At 28.6% G+C, this 16,663-nt stretch overlaps 2 protein-coding genes across 4 annotated transcripts in view; one reads left to right on the plus strand and one right to left on the minus strand.

The window, feature by feature from the left end:
• Positions 1–4,123, minus strand: part of LOC112689366 (serine/arginine-rich splicing factor 7-like) — a 6,504-nt gene extending 2,381 nt beyond the window's left edge. Inside the window, exons 1-4 of one of the 3 annotated variants that reach the window (XR_003149122.1) lie at positions 3,754–4,123; positions 2,599–2,830; positions 1,486–1,665; positions 966–1,311 (exon numbers count right to left, since the gene is read on the minus strand). Coding sequence is in view for 2 of the 3 variants with exons in the window: in XM_025563054.1 (XP_025418839.1) it covers positions 1,486–1,665; positions 2,599–2,819 (401 nt within the window). In the remaining variant the exon portion in view is untranslated. Of the gene's footprint in view, positions 1–965; positions 1,312–1,485; positions 1,666–2,598; positions 2,831–3,149; positions 3,318–3,753 lie in introns of those variants that run through there. The other 2 variants (XM_025563054.1, XM_025563055.1) reach the window with 2 other exon arrangements.
• Positions 4,124–4,891: 768 nt separating this feature from the next.
• Positions 4,892–13,838, plus strand: LOC112689365. The gene is made up of 9 exons (XM_025563053.1): positions 4,892–5,068; positions 6,618–6,672; positions 8,313–8,411; positions 8,988–9,089; positions 9,190–9,297; positions 12,218–12,328; positions 12,382–12,697; positions 12,755–12,930; positions 13,334–13,838. Exons 2-9 carry the CDS (start codon positions 6,641–6,643, stop codon positions 13,806–13,808), a joined length of 1,419 nt encoding a protein of 472 aa, XP_025418838.1. The 5' UTR covers positions 4,892–5,068; positions 6,618–6,640; the 3' UTR covers positions 13,809–13,838.
• The last annotated feature ends 2,825 nt before the right edge of the window (positions 13,839–16,663 follow it).

The following is a 16,663-nucleotide window of genomic DNA, read 5'->3' on the forward strand; positions in this document are numbered from 1 at the left end:
AAAAAAAAAAAAAAAAAAAAAAAATAAAAAAATTAAAAGCATTTATTTTGGATAAGAGCATAATTATGCATATTATTAAAAAATAAAAATAAAAGCATATCAAGCACATATTTAAATATTTATTAATGCGTAAATACATACTAGTTTAAGTTTTTTAAGCGCATACAAATCTGGATCTTAGTATTTATTTTCCCAGTTTATACATTGAACATTGAATATTCGAACTAGATACCAATTACTTTTTCAATTGCTATTTGTAATAGTTATTTTCTGAGAACTATCAGATATTGTATAAATATAAATTTGTGAATATGATTCACTAAGGATGCTATAACTATACGATTTCCTTAATTTTAAACATCTTGATAGTTATAATTTCTAGGAATGCAAAGCCAAGAACTTAAGTTTAACCGTGATTTAAAATAGATATCTTTATTTTTTTATATTTACTATAAAATATAAATAATAATAATTTCAACAGGTATCAGTGGTACATAAAAAAAAATAATTTAAAACACAAGTTCACAACATTTTTTACATTTAACTCTAGTAAATATATAGTAAAATATTTAATTTGAATATTTAATATGTATTATTTCACTATGAAAAAATTAAATTTTACCAATCAAAATATTCAACTTCATTGAATTTAGATTCTACAAAAAAATTATATTATACATTAAAAACTGTAATTTTCAAGTTTTAAGTTAATTAATATTAAATCAAGCATCCTTAGTGTATATTAAATTAATATGTAAATATAAATATTATAAAGCGTTTATTAATAAGAATTTTTTTTAAATATTTTTCTATATGTTTATTACAAGAAATAACATAATGCATCTCATTTAATAAATATATTAAAGGAATTTAAAGAAGGTAAAATTTAGTTAAACAAAATAAATATAAAATGTATCCCACTGATCAATATAATCCAACCTGCTCTTGTGATTTAATTGACTCACATAAGAAAATGAAGTTCAACATTCTCCTAAAATGACATTGTAGTAATGCTACGTAGACGGCCAGTGGCGTTATGCAGATAATATTTATAACTCTTTCTGTATTTGAAAGTCTGTGTACGTTCACCGATAGCTAATTAGAGCATCAGATTAAAAATCATTAGGTTGGTTGGGCTCGATGGGGTTCTAGTGTAGCTCAGTACATCGATAAACGCAGACAGACAGATAGTTGCGCCGAAGTCCGACGACTAACACACATGGCACGTAGTAGTAGATCAATATATTTTATTTTGGTTGAGAGCTCTACGACGATCGACACTACGAGACGAGACGCTCTCAGCCGAACATCCTACAAAAATGGCCAATTATAGTCATTTTTTACATTTCCATTATATAAATGGTTGTGTCAATGATCTACATAATATAATTACAGTCTCAATAAATTTAAGACTTCACCACAAAAATTAAATTTAATAGGTGAAGCCAAAAATAATAAAATAAATTTAATGAGAAATTCATTAACCTGCGCCTTCCTCCTTTAAAACGACGACAATCACGAGCATAATGTCCTCTATCACCACATTCATAACATTTATCTTCAGGATGGAATGGGCGTCCTCGTCGAGGTGGACCTCCACGATAAGAACCTTTACGTGATCCAGCATTAGATAACTCTACTCTGACTCGTCTACCACAAATACTCCTAAAGTAGAATACGACTTTAAAATTATAGAAACATTTTTATTATAATAACTGAGACAGAGGTGTCATTTGTGGGATGCAAGGGTGTGCAAATGTATCCCATGAATATTTTTTATCACATTTTTTGTGTAAATAATTTTATAAAATTATAGTATAAAAAAAAAAAAACAATAATTTTGTAATTTTTTTTGATTTGTCTTATCTAATTCAGCGGTTCCCAAACTTTTTTTTCAGCGGTGCCTTTTTTTGGACCTAATTTACCTATAGTAACCAGCTGTGAACTACATTACAGAACAAAAAAAAACTTATTGATAACCAATTTTATTAAAATTTAACTTAATTATAAATTAATGCATTTTTAAACTTAAAAAATAAATAAATAAAAATTAATGTTATTATGATTATAATTATTATAAGGTTAAAATGAGAATATACGAATATACAATAGAAAATATTACATTATTTGCTATAAAGTTTTTATGAAAACCATAAGAAAAAACAATTTTGTACATTTTAAACTATTTGTTATGAACCGTACATAGACCGCGGTGCCCTTAGAAAATGGTCGTGGTGCACAGTTTGGGAATCACTGATCTAATTGATTATTAAACAATATGCAGTGGTGATTCATATAATTTTGTGTTAAAACAAAATAAAACCATTTTTGTTAACAAAATTATTATTATTTGTTTTATAGTATAATTTCTATAAAATGATCTACATTTACACAAAAAAGCTGTTAAAAAAAATTCATAGGATGACTTGACCATACGAGCAACTGGTACCTATTACTTTAGATTTTCAATATTGGTTTTACATCCCAAGAAAAAATGTGAAATGACGCCCCTGAACTGAGATAAAACTATAATAATATTTATACTATTAATATCTATATAATAAAAATTAATTTTTTTCTGTAGAATATTCTTATTACCTGCCATCTAGACCTCTAACTGCATCTTCAGCATCTCTAGAATCTTCAAATTCGACAAAAGCAAAACCAGGAGGGTTACGAGCTACCCAAACATTACGAATTGAACCATAATATGAAAAAGCATCTTCCAAATCTTGTTTTGACGCAGTTGATCCTAGATCACCAACATAAATTTTGCAATCTGGATTACCAGAATCTCTGTATCTTGAAGACGACGACATCTCTTTAATAACTGCAATACCAAAAATAGTTAACACAAGAATTATCTAGAATTCCTAATTAATTGAAAACCATAATAATACGAAGCATACAATTTAATTTTATAATATTTGACCTATATTATATAAAAACTATTATTTGTCAACTATTAAATAAAATTATTTATTACACATTAAGAAAAAATAATAAAATAATTATGAAAATCGACAACTACACAACACTATGATAAAGCAGATGGTTGGTGACAATGTAATAGGCTTTTAATTGTTCTATATGAAACTATAGAATGTTTGAACACTATTGCTCTTATCTTAATGTATTTAAATATTTACCACTTCAAACCAAGGAGATATACAATACTCATAACACAAGTATGTGGGTTAATGTAATCAAAACTCACGATAAGATAATCTTATTGAAATAAGATGATAATTTATGACTGACAAAATGTAATGGTTTTGAAACAGAATTCAAGAAAAAAATAAAACACAAGCCATATGTTATTATAGGTACGCCTTCAAATAAATAATGTTATCTTGATTACTAGGGGGTGCTCCAACTATTAGTTGGTTAGATAGTAGCATGTTACAGGGAAGTGCCAAAAACACAGTGATAAGTAGCAATAGTAGCAAGTATTATGGTCGATTGAATCAGACCCGTAGATACTTATCAATCAAATTAAACAATTTTGAAGTTGACTAATTACTGTGTCACTCGGGTTTCCATTTATTAATTTTTTTTTTTTTCGTTTTCGCTTCCCTGGAGCAGTGTCTAAAAAGCTCAATCCCTGTCTGCCTAGCAACGAGCCTGCGTGTTACAGGTTCAAAAAGGGAGCGACAATCGGCGTACGACGATGTATCTCATCTCGAACACCGACGCGCGATCCATTAGGTCGTTACGGACGCCGGTGAAACGTCTTGATAATTGCACACTGACCTGTTGCCAGTAGTTGAAAGATCCGGCGGGAGAAAGACAACGGTGATTTTCAGTTCGTTGTGGCGGTGTCGAACCCCGTCGGTTACAGCTCGGTCGTCAAAGGCGTCAAGAAGGGCCTTAGAAAGCTGAAGAGAAGGCGGCGACGGCCACAGAGCGCATGAGTGCCAGGTTAAATCAAGAACGATGTCGAATTCGCGATCAGGTGTGTCCCGGAACCAATGTTCGAGCGCAACTTATGGACTTTGATATTAGTCGTAGGCCGCGGCAACGGGTGCGGGTGCGCGGCAAGTACTGTCCGGCAACGGGAGGGGTGAGGACCGGCGGTCAGACGCCATTGCGGCGCGAGTTGTTATCCTACACGCGCGTGATCGACCGGCGACGGCCGGCGAGCGGGACGGACGGACGCGGTCGCAGTGTGACCGTCTCGCCATAAAAGGTTGGTCACGTCGGAGTGGTCTGATAGCCAGACGAGTGACGAGTGCGGGTTTTTTAATAATTGCTCGACGACTCGCGCGATCGAGTTGTCCGGTAATACAAATTTCTTTGAAACGATGTCACCAACACGTCAACGATGAAGTACGAATTGTGTATGACCGTTTGTTGAAATTTTACCATTGTATTGTTTAGCGCCTTAAATGAAAACGTGATTGTAAAACAGTGGCCAATGTACACTGCCAACACTCGTTGTTTTAAAAATGTAAGTTATGTACATGTATTACCAAATCAATGGCTATATAATACTACCATTGATTATGCCACTAACAGGGATTTGGGATATTCCTAATCGTATATCATCTAGGAAAATCTGAAATCGCCAATTACTTTCCGTTTTCATGTTTCTCACCATAATCATAGGCCCGGGGTTATCCATACTGTTTTAAAAATCATGCTTTTTTCATAGCGGTTAATAGTATCGGGAAAAATTGTACATTGTTAGATACAATAATACGTAGTACACATGTACCAAGAGTCATAAGGAGTATAATATCAAATCAATAAGTAGCTCTATGGTCCGTGTACAGTGTAAATTTTTTTTGTTTATTCGGTCAAGTGACGTACTGACAAACCTAACCACGACACTACACCTATAACCAAGAAAAGCATTACGTTAATTCTCGTGCGATAAGGATTCGATAGGCCATCCCGTTATCTATTGCGTATCCATCAATACTTCATAAGCGCGGCCGCGATCGCAATTTGGTTAAATCGTATTTTCATTGTCGTGCTCTGGTCGAGAAACGGACGGAAATTCTGACCGATCCCGAGTTCCGATTTGACAGAAGACTTAAAATACTATATGCAATATTAACGTTCGGTACGTCTACATGGTCGTGTTCCACAGGCAACGAACGGCTACGTCAATATCGTACATGACGTTCTTATTATTTTGAATACGTTTTTATTAACGATGGCGTTGCTCCATGATAAGTTGACCGTCACTTTTCACCGCTCGCCCAGAGTACATAGAGGCGTTTAATGACGTCTGCTCCTAAATGCTCACGCTGTTGACAAGTTCAATATTGTAATAATTCTGTTCATATTTGTCACGTGCACGTTGTGATGCTCATGGCATAATATTGTTTATTACATCGTGGTTGAGACCGATGTCCGTGTAGGCACGCGTACGCACGCAATGTGCCTTTATCGGATGCATAATCACGTGTAGATAAAGAAACGAGAAGGAAGAAACACCAAAAATTATAATCGCTTAACAAACATAAACATTGCATGACCGGGCGGGGACAGATTTAACAAAAGCGTGTAGTTCTAACTGCTTGACAATTAGTAGTCGTAGTGTTACATCGAATTCCGTAGTTGGTCCGTAGTTTATGTAAATTCATTGATGCGATTTCCGTAATATTTCCAATTCTTATAATTTGTTGTAATATCGTAGCAGCAGTCATTTAGCTCGCAACGGTGCGCGTTGCAAATTGCGATTTAGAAGTCCCATCTCGTAGACTGAAGTTTATTTTGTTGTAAGTATATTATAATTTTTTGTTTACGTTCCACAAGCAATTTTTCATCGGTATAAATGTACATCTATAGTAAAAATTGTTTTCAATACGGTATTTATGATATTTTTCCATCAGTAACTGCTGAACAGTCCTTTGTATATATGTACATACTATATGTATAGCTACTGCTTAATTATGTTAAACAGTAATCGTATACCCAATGACGGATTTAGCAGGAGTGTAATACATCGAGGCTTTATTATGTCCAAAATTAATACATAATGACTAATATATTAAAAACGTACTAATTCAACAAATTATACTAATATACTAAATGTATAAAATGTTCATTGAACATTGATTTTATTATTATTACTTAATTTTAATACATGCACCTAGATAAGATTTATGTTAATTTTTATTTTGAAAGAAGTTTCTAGTAAGTAGTTGCACTATGGCCTTTCTAGACTTTAATCCACATAGGCATTTATTATATTTGATTTTATTTATTACACTATATACTAGTTATGTAAATATAAATTAATTTTTTCTTATATTATGTCCACAAAGAAACATTCAATGTTCATATCATGATCACTATTTACATACATTTTATGTCATTTTTGCTATTATCTCTACATAGTAATAAGAGTCCACATATATTTAACTTATTTGAAAATTGTCATGTTTAGTCAATTTATCATCCAGCTATCTATTTAAATAATTACGTTTTACTGTATAATTTTAAATACATGCTTAGTGATTTGATGTATGATTACTGATATGTAATTAAAGTATTTTAAAATTATGTTTAAGATTACTTCAAGAATTTGACAAAAAATAAATATACATATTTAACATCATAAAGAAAGACATATTGGTTAAATATTATATGTATATTATTTTCAGTTTCAGAAAAATTCCTGATTAAAATGGGCAGAAAGAAACAGAAACAACCAAAAACGTAATTAATTTATTAAGACCTTATAACAGCTCATATTATGTATTCAGTTATATTAACATCCTATCCTATATTAATATTTTGAGCAAAGTTGGGAAATATTATTATTATTAATATTATTATTCATAATGCATATTAATTTTTCTGTATTATGATATTTCCTTTTATTTAGTACTACAAATAAAACTACAACACAATAGAAAATTGATATTTATTAAACAGAAAAACTAGGTATTACTCTTTATTAAGATAATTAAAAGCATAAATTATAAAAATCAAATATGGAAATATCTGTTTTAATTTTTCATAATATCAGTTTGATTATTTTAATGATCCCAAAATAATTTTTCAAATGCTACATAAAAAATTGAATATTTAGTGCTCTTGTATAGTTCATAAAAATAATATTGTCTTCATAAATTAAGAAAAATTTGAAATGTCTTTAGATTTTTTTTTGAAAAAAAATAGTATTTCGCCCAGAAATATTTCTCCAATCACCAAGAATAAAAAAGTGAAAAATAGGAAATAGACTCTAGTTGGTAATAAAGAGGGGTCATTTTACGATTTTTTTAACAGTTTTTCAAATAATTGAGAAAAAGGGTCATTAAATTTAAAAAAAAAACTTCAACCGATTGCTAAATTCGAACACTCGTTAGATATTATTTTGTCACATAATATTTTTTATGTTTGGGTAAACAATTTTGACTAGATAGATTACTTTAATTATCACAATCATAAGAGGTTTATGTAAGGAAATTATTTGTAACTCAAAGAAAAATAATGGTAGAAACTTGAATTATTGTATTACTGTTCACAATAAATGGTGTATTATTTCAAATAATTTTTTGAGTTATATATAAATATGAGAAATTTTCATGTTTTCTTAATGGTTTTTTTTTTTTGTAAAATATCTATAAAATTATATTAACTTAACTTATTTTACTAAAATTTTTATATTTAAGATTTGAAAACTGAAAACAAGGTTTTACCAAAAAAATAAAAAAAATGGTGAAAAGTTGTAAAAAAAAGTTTTATAAATGTTACAAAATGAAATTATTTTAATGCATTTTGATACATAAATACTATTAATACTTATGATATAACTAATTTAGTTATCTTATAAACATTATTCTTTTTTTTTTTTTTGTAAAAGTTAGAACATTACAGTTCTACATCCCATTTCTTTGATTCAAAAACTTTTTTACGAGAATTTTATATTTTCTAGTTAAAAAGTCTAATATAGCGATATAATTTACAGATCATTGTATTTCACCTAAACTTGGTGTTAATCCCTTTTAAATATTAAGTTTTTTATTAAGTTATACAAAAGCATTGTGTTTTTACTTATTGGAATTTAATTATAGCATTTTTTTCAACTATATTTTGAGAGTCAGTACTAACGCCAAACAACTTTGCTCAAAAAAGCTTTAATTAATTGTTATTGTTTTTAATTTTATAGATTAGTTTTACTTACCTATATATTCCTTGCAAATCTTATGTATTTTTTTTTTATTATCTATTTAAATGTTTTAATATTCAACTTATTTGGTAATCTAATTATGGAATTTATTGCTTCTTTTTAGTTTTTTAGTAAATAATTTATTAATAATATAATTTTACCTAAAATCTTATTTATAATTTAGAGCGGAAATTGATGGAAAAGACAAACAGAAAAAAGATATAGACAATAGTGACAAATCCAAATTTGACAATAAATCAGAGGCTACAACGGCTATTCTTAAGTAATTAAAATTATTATTTTCTACCATTGCATTGTACGAACTCCTGATTTTAAAATTATTGATTTTTTTGCATAAGCATATATGCCTGTGATACTTTTGAGCCTTATATTAACAAAACATATTGGTATATTTAATAAATTATAATTTATAAATAATTAAATAAACATAACTTAAATTTTTAGTTTAATATTGTGGTATATTAACCCTTATGAATATGTTCTCCTTGAATCGCATATATTTTCTCAAATATCTTCAATTATTTGAGATTTATACTTTTCTAGTCAATTGTGGCTATTATATTACCATAAGAAGTTTTTGTACTAAAATTTAGAAAATTTAGTTTTATTTTTTCTATAACAAAACATAATTCATTTTTTACCATATATTTAATAATAAATTTAATTTAATTTAAGTAAAATCAGTTAAAATACAGGTCCCTTACCCTTAGAATTAAATTGTTGGGCCATATTCACAATATATTGAGGAAGGCCAGTACCTCCTGTCCCTATGTTTTCCTGGTAAAAATCCTTGATATTAAAATTCAATTTTTGATATGCCTTAATAACATTTTTAAAGGGATGATAGAAAACCCACCTTTGGAGAAAATAGTGAAATTAATAAGAAAAGAAAGTATGGTGAACATAATATTAATGACCTGAAAGAATCATTTAATAGGAGGTATAAATTTATATAAAAAAAATGCACTTCTACGAAAGATGAATTAAATATTTTATTAATTCAAAAGCTAAATATTTAAAATATTTTTTTTTGTATTAAGTTCTAAACCTCGAAGTGAGGATAAAACTCATTCAGTTGCATCCAAAACAGATCAAAAGATAAGAAAATCTAGAAATCCAAATCATGATAAAATAACCAATCTAAAAAGGTACGTGTTTAATACTTAATGACTAAATTAGCTAATAATTACTTAAAATCTATCATTTACATTAAATTATTAGAAAAGTATATTCTGATTTCTAGTTATCAATACAATTTACAAAATTGTTTATTGTAAGCCAAATTTAAGAATTTATTGTTTTGGAGTAATAATTGATAAAACGGATAAAAACTATATAGATTAAAATTATAGCAAAAAATGAGTTGTAAAACATTTAAAATAAAATCAGCACAATTTTACTGTTATTGTTATTTTCTTTGTCTGTGAATCGATATTGATCTTTTATTTTCAATATTGGATGGGCTTTATTGTGATGGTAATCATTCCGAAGAATTAAGTTCGCAGTATAAGCAAGAGGGTGTTTCGCAAGACATTTTGTGAACATTGAGGATATCCAATATGTACTTGAAAGTAGTGGGCCGAAAAAAGGGGAAGCTTATTATTATCGAACGACTATTGTCGCAATATCGCTATTATTTTATTAATACTATCGACTTTTATATATATTATAATTATAGCATTATGTCAAATGTACCGTAAAATGGGGCGACTCCGGACAGATCTTAACGTTTTTTCATAAATTAACCTCAATATACTGTTTCTAAAATTATGAAAAAAATATACCATGTTCTTTAGGTATGTTGAAACCATATAGAAGAAGAGTAATCATTAAAGTTATTAAAGTTCTCACTTTTTTTAAAGTTTAATTTTGTCCGGAGGTACCCGCAAAATGGGGTGACTTCGGACACTTATTTGATTTCATTAAAAACCAATGATATTGGTCGACTCCGAACAGTAAAGATATTTTTTTTTTAAAAATGTGACGGATTAAACAAAAAAAAAAAAACTTTACTATAAATACAACATATTTTATTAAATATTTTGAATTAACAAAAATAATTTTTTACTTTTATAAAAACGTCAACTTAAAATTAAATTTTTTTCTTTTCAAACATAAACTAATAATTATCAAACAAAACTTTTATAAAATGTTATATTAGGTATTTAAATTTTTATTTCTTCAATGAAAATTAGTTGCATTAATCTTGTCAAAAATGAAACGTCCCCGTTTCATTATTTTACTGGGCACTAACTTTCGTACTACTTGCATCTTTGTGATATTACTGTTATCTTTGACTTGTGAAAAAACGAAATATGACCGAATACTCCGAACATTTCATAATCCTTCTACAAGTTGACTTTCTTCGTCGGTGTTAAAAATTGGTTGTCCACCAGGCTTTTTTATCATTTTGTTTGTATTTAAATGGTCACATATTGTACTTTTTGGTATTTCGAACGCTTCAGAAGCACGTCGAATTGTTATTTTTTTGTAACGAACGGCATCAACTGCATTTTTAATTATATTATGATCGTAATTCTGATAAGAACGGCCACTTACCTTTTTCTTGTATGATCTGGGCATCGTAATTGACGTATCCGAAGTAACCCCACGTTTTAAATTAATTTGAACAATGTAACACTTCAATGTAAGGATAAATTAACTAACAATTTGCACACATGTAAATTATTACTGACAAGTTAGCGAGTCGATTGCCTCAAACCGAAATCAAATACGTCCATTTGCTGTTATGCTACAGTTGTTATAAGTTTAATAATTTTAAAATCCAAAAATAGAACATCTTGTATTTACCTCCATAACATATGGTATGATAATATTATGTTATTAATAAATATTATATTATATGGGAAATATAATAGATTTTAACGTGGATTATCAGTTTTCAACTTTTATCAAACTTGTAATCTAAAATTATAAGAAAACTACAAAAATATGGTTTTGTCCGGAGTCACCCCACTTGTCCGAAGACACCCCATTTTACGGTACTTAACCTGTGTTGCTGATTATAGAATTATACATTGTATATGTACAATATAGGCCAAGATGCATCAAGATGCAGATAAGTATGTCATAATTAGGGCTCAGATTTTAAAGCAAATGCTTCTTTTTTTATATATCATATGGACCTCTAATTTTTAAATATAAATTCGTTTCACGTTTTTCTGTTTCCCAATAAACCAATTTTTTTGTTTTTTTTTTTTTGCTTTTTTATTCCTCTTTCAGTTATTTTAGCTGTAGAAGTTTTATACATATGTGTATGTTTATTATACTATAGTAATAAAAAAAATTTAATTTAATTAATAACAAATGTGAAAACCTAGAATACGGACTAAATGATTGTAGATTGTATTGGATTATTATTTTTTTCGGCCTAATTGTTAAATTTATCAAACATAGAGATTATCAATCTGCAGACAGTTAGATCATTGACAAAATACATAAATATTATCTTAGATACAGAAAATATGTTAAATTAAGCTAATGGAGATATTGCAACTGCAATTTCGGGTAAACTAAGTCGTGTTCTTGTGAAAAACAAAGGCTGGAAACAATTACTAGGCATTAATAATATACTAGTGGCATTTAATCTAACAAAATTAATTATCATAGGTTAGATTTAAATGAAACCTCTTGCATGATGTACCGATTAATTTAATGGATGTAAAGCATTCGTTTTCTTTGTATAAAAACATTCTGTCGGAAAATCTTCTAAAATGGTAATTAATTATTTTTTTAATTTAGTTTTATAACTAATTCATGTTAATTTTTGGTCATGCTTTTTTTTTTTTTTTTTGTTATTTATTATGCTTTAAAATCCGAGCCCTACTAATAAGTATATATTTGTAGAAAAACTACTGTAGGTGGTGGAAAAATAATTAAATTTTTTATGTTTATGTTTTTGTATATACAGATAATATTCCATCTATTCGAAGTTATTTTTACCCTTCAAAAACTACTTGCATTTACCACTTGGGTACATGGTTTCCTTAGTGGTTGCTTGGTGTCCTTACACGTTTTAACTTGCTAACAATTTTTTCTTAATTCTAGTGTGTTAGTGGAAATAGATGAAGATCTGTTCAATCTACCCAAAGACTATGCTCTAGCTCATTGTGTTGCTGAAGATTTACGGATGGGTGCAGGGATTGCTGTTGAATTCAAGTAAAATTATTAGTTTACTGACAAATACAATTGTGATTTTATTCTTTTTTTAGACGCTATTTTGGTGGTGTTGGTAAATTAATTGATCAGAATTTAACTATAGGCAATGTTGGCATAGTTAAACGTCATGAAACAACTGTTTTTTACCTAGTAACAAAAAAAAATAGTAGTGGTAAGCCTACAATGTTAACATTGTCTCTTGCTCTCCACTCACTTCTTCAAAAAATGAAAAAACTTAAGTTAACTAAATTGGGTATTCCAACAATTGGCTGTGGATTAGATGGACTTGATTGGAGTTTAGTGAAAAATCTCATCATAGAAATATTTACTGGATCTGGTATACATATAACCGTTTGTAAACCTTCAAAAGTAAGTGCTAGAAGTCTCCAAATATGTTTTTAACTATTATTGTTTTACCTGTGTTAGATTTTAGATCGCAAACAAACACCGTCATTAAAAGTATATATTACACCAAAAAATGTATGGGAGATGGAAGCACAAACCGATATTATTCTGTTTATCAACCTAGATCAATTAAACAAAAAAAAGAGCATAGATGATGTAGAAGCTAGAGTGAACACTAGATATCCATTCATAGAAAAGTAATTATATTTTAAATGTATTTGTACTGTCCAAATGTAACTTAAAATGTAATAAAAACGATAAAATTCAAAAGAATTAGAAAGCTTAAACAATGTTTTGTGGTCAGTACTGTAATTCAAGTGCATAATGTGTAGTAGTTGATTCTATTAAATTGTAAAAATATTTTTATACTAAAGGTATTATACTATGACTCTTGAAATGTTTCATTTTATTACTTTTTTCAAATTATCAAGTGTTCTTTTACTATTTCTGTGTTAATGATTGAATTATACATTGTTATACATTGATATGATCTATACAATTACTAATACTACTAATATGTAATATTAATAGTATCATTAGTATTAATAATATATTTATTTACTATTATAAAAACATTTTTTTTTTTTATCTGTTTCATAGTATGTTAAATGACGCCAAGAAAAAAAAGATCAACCCTGGTGACATGATACCTTATGTTGTCAATAAAGAAAAGATAATTTGTGTGTTCACCAATCAAACTGAATATTACAGTAACATAGAAAATGCATTTGTAAAAATTAAAAACTCAAATAAAAGTTATAGGTATTTTGCTTTTCAAAGTGGCCCAATCAAACCAGCCGAAAATTTCAAACATATTTCATGGGTAGTTTTGATATTACGCTCAATCATCAATAATTCTGAATTATGGTTATGTGGTGATACTGATCAACCAGAAGATAAAACGTTATATGATCAATACTGTAGAAATATATCAAAGAACTCTAGAAATTATTCCTCAAATTTTAATTCATCAGGCCAAATGGATTACAATAAAGCGAATGATGGTGATCCTAATTATACCTATAGAAGAAGTCAGAACTGGAATAATTTGACAAAAAAAGTTGAAGAAAAATAGTTTTTGTAAATAAATATTGGTAATATTATATTAAGTATTTATTTCTTAACCCTTTCAGACCCCCGGGTCACTTTTGTGACCCAATGTTTCATTCTTCAATTAAAAATAAATTGTTAGTGTACAGCAAACGCTCTGTATGCATAACGATGTATAAAATTCCGTAGAATTCACTTATCTAATTGTTATCATCTTATTGACTTTATTTTAGTGTATTTCCGTATATTTATAAGAAAAAATAATGTGGAAATGTTCATGTTTTATTTTCATTTTTGATTTATAAATACGAAAATAATAACAGCGAGTTGTACAATAATTTCCTAGAAGAATATTAGCTACGTAATCTAATAATATCATTTTTACTCTTACATTTCCATTATATCGAATGATATGATTGTTTGAATTTTGGGTCACATCTGTGACCCACCGGTCTGTGTGACATGTTACGTTTATTTTCACCGATATTTATTTCATTTATCAAACTGATTGTGCTGTTATACTGACGCATTTCTATACTCAGCGGTACGTTATGCAAACTAATTAGTGTAATTTTTTATATTGTATTTTATGAAAAATTAATATTAAAAAAAAAAATGTCTCGTAAATTACTAGAATGTAATATTTTAGAATTATTATCGGACGGTTATAATTCTGATATTGGAAGTATAGATGATGAGGATGAATTTTTTCCCGATGATGAATTTCAGAATTTATTAAATTAATTTGAAAATGAAGATGTTTTCTGTGGCTTGCCAAACATCTCTGATAGTAATAATACTACTTTTATCCCTAAATGATAACAAAGAGCACCATAATGTTGAACATCAAAATAAAGCCATAGAAAATAATTTTTCCATTTTTTTATTGTAGGCGTAAGCAATTCATCTGAATCTGTATCACGGCAAAAATCTTGGGGCTCTAATGTCTTAGTTTTTTTATTCTGTGAAAAATAATCTGTTATGTTTCTTTTAGACATTTTTATTACGAAGCAACGTGCAGATATAAGCAACTAGCCACAACTGATTAGGCGTTATTCGAGTCTCCCCGGATCGCAGCTAGGTACTTAGTTCTGGATTGTACCGTAATTTAGCCGTCGTCATGAATTATAATCGTAATGAATATTATACATTTAAGCATATACTTATGTTGCAAATGATTTTGTTTCCGTCAACGGGCAATGCCTCCCTTGAAGTGTACGCTGATTCAACACGTTAAAATATAGAAATACCTATTGCGATGTATTGATGCGGACCCATTAACCTAATGTATTATAATACACGAACACCGTAATATCGACGCTAACACATTTTATTTTTCGACGATCGTTTTCTTTACGTAGACGCTTTTTCTTATGTATAGGTACCAATATATTAGACAACATTTTTAATAAAAATGAGTTACTTAATGATGAGCGTAATCAATTAATTTGATTTTATTATTCTTTAAAACCGTAACAGTACGTAATTTTGTTAATAATAATATTAAATAAAAAATTTGTAATTATTAATATGATAAAGTTCAACCGATTTGGTTATACTGCTATATCAACTACGTTAGAAGTATAAACATACCTGATCGTGTTCACTTAGAATCGTTTCTTCGGGACCATTAGCACATTGGTTTCACGTTTAAAAGACTAATATTACAATATCATCCACATATCCCTGTACATCACCTGACCTAGGAGTTCCGTCCCTTTTAAATTATAATACTACTTACCTGCCTTTTACCGATGTTTAAATCTCTTAAGTGTAATCGAAGTAAATATTTTATCCACAGTTATTATCTCGATCGAACTTCATAACTAATAAAAATATGTAAATTTTATTGCTAGAGAAATCAATAACGCATTCCTTTTCAGGAAAAAATCCAAAATACGCCACTGCGGATAGTTAACAACCCCGTATGCAGGTTACAATTATTTCATGTTTTCAGAATAATAATACTTTGTTGTTTGAACAGAACACGGGAACAGTACATTTCGAAGAGATACGTTTCACAAGAGTTACACGAGTTACTCTTGTTCGTCGAACGCAACACTGACATCGCCAATGTATTGAATTTTTTTTTTGTTCGTCAGATTTAGCTACCAGTATTGTTGTATTCGCAGCCAGAATCGTTTTTCTCGGGCACTAATTACAGTACATGACCGTCATTCGTCTTGATATAAATAGTTTTTGTATTATTTATTGCATTTAAAACCTGGTATATTTGTGCCTGTAATTTTAGGTACATTTAGGCCCAATGAACCTCACACTCGAGGGTTACATTCTTCAATTCAGTCAAGTTCATTAGAATAGTAATAGTAACAAGTAGTATAACTCAGAAAAAATGTTAAGGGTCTTTAATCATACTGATTTTTAACTATAATTAGAAAATACAATCGTCTGCTCTCATTTGATCGAATGTTACAAAGGTTTAGGGGTTACCTTTTAATCTACAAAGAATTTTTTGAATTTTTTAGCTTTTACAGTTTTATCAAATCAGAGTTGAAATTGGGAGATTTAATTACTTTAAAATGAAATATTTACTCTGCCGAATAATTAATAAGAAATAATAACTATCAATATTTTTTCCACAATAATTATTAACTGAACAAAAAAATAAAATAAATGATATGGCAATATCAGTTTTGATATGATGGTACATTTTTTAATTATTTGTATTATAGATACTAATATACTAATTTTTCTTTTTTTTATCCCAGTAAAATCTTTTCTTCGTCAACTAGCTTTCAAAGATACTTTATTTCTACTTTAAGCATAAGTAATATATTATTACTCATAATTACTCATCAGCTATTTAACAATTGACTTACTGAAGACATTAAAATATGGTTCAATAATTAAGTGTCGTTT

Source organism: Sipha flava, unplaced genomic scaffold (genome assembly GCF_003268045.1).
Source record: "Sipha flava isolate LNK unplaced genomic scaffold, YSA_version1 43_pilon_pilon, whole genome shotgun sequence".
Taxonomy (NCBI): domain Eukaryota; kingdom Metazoa; phylum Arthropoda; class Insecta; order Hemiptera; family Aphididae; genus Sipha; species Sipha flava.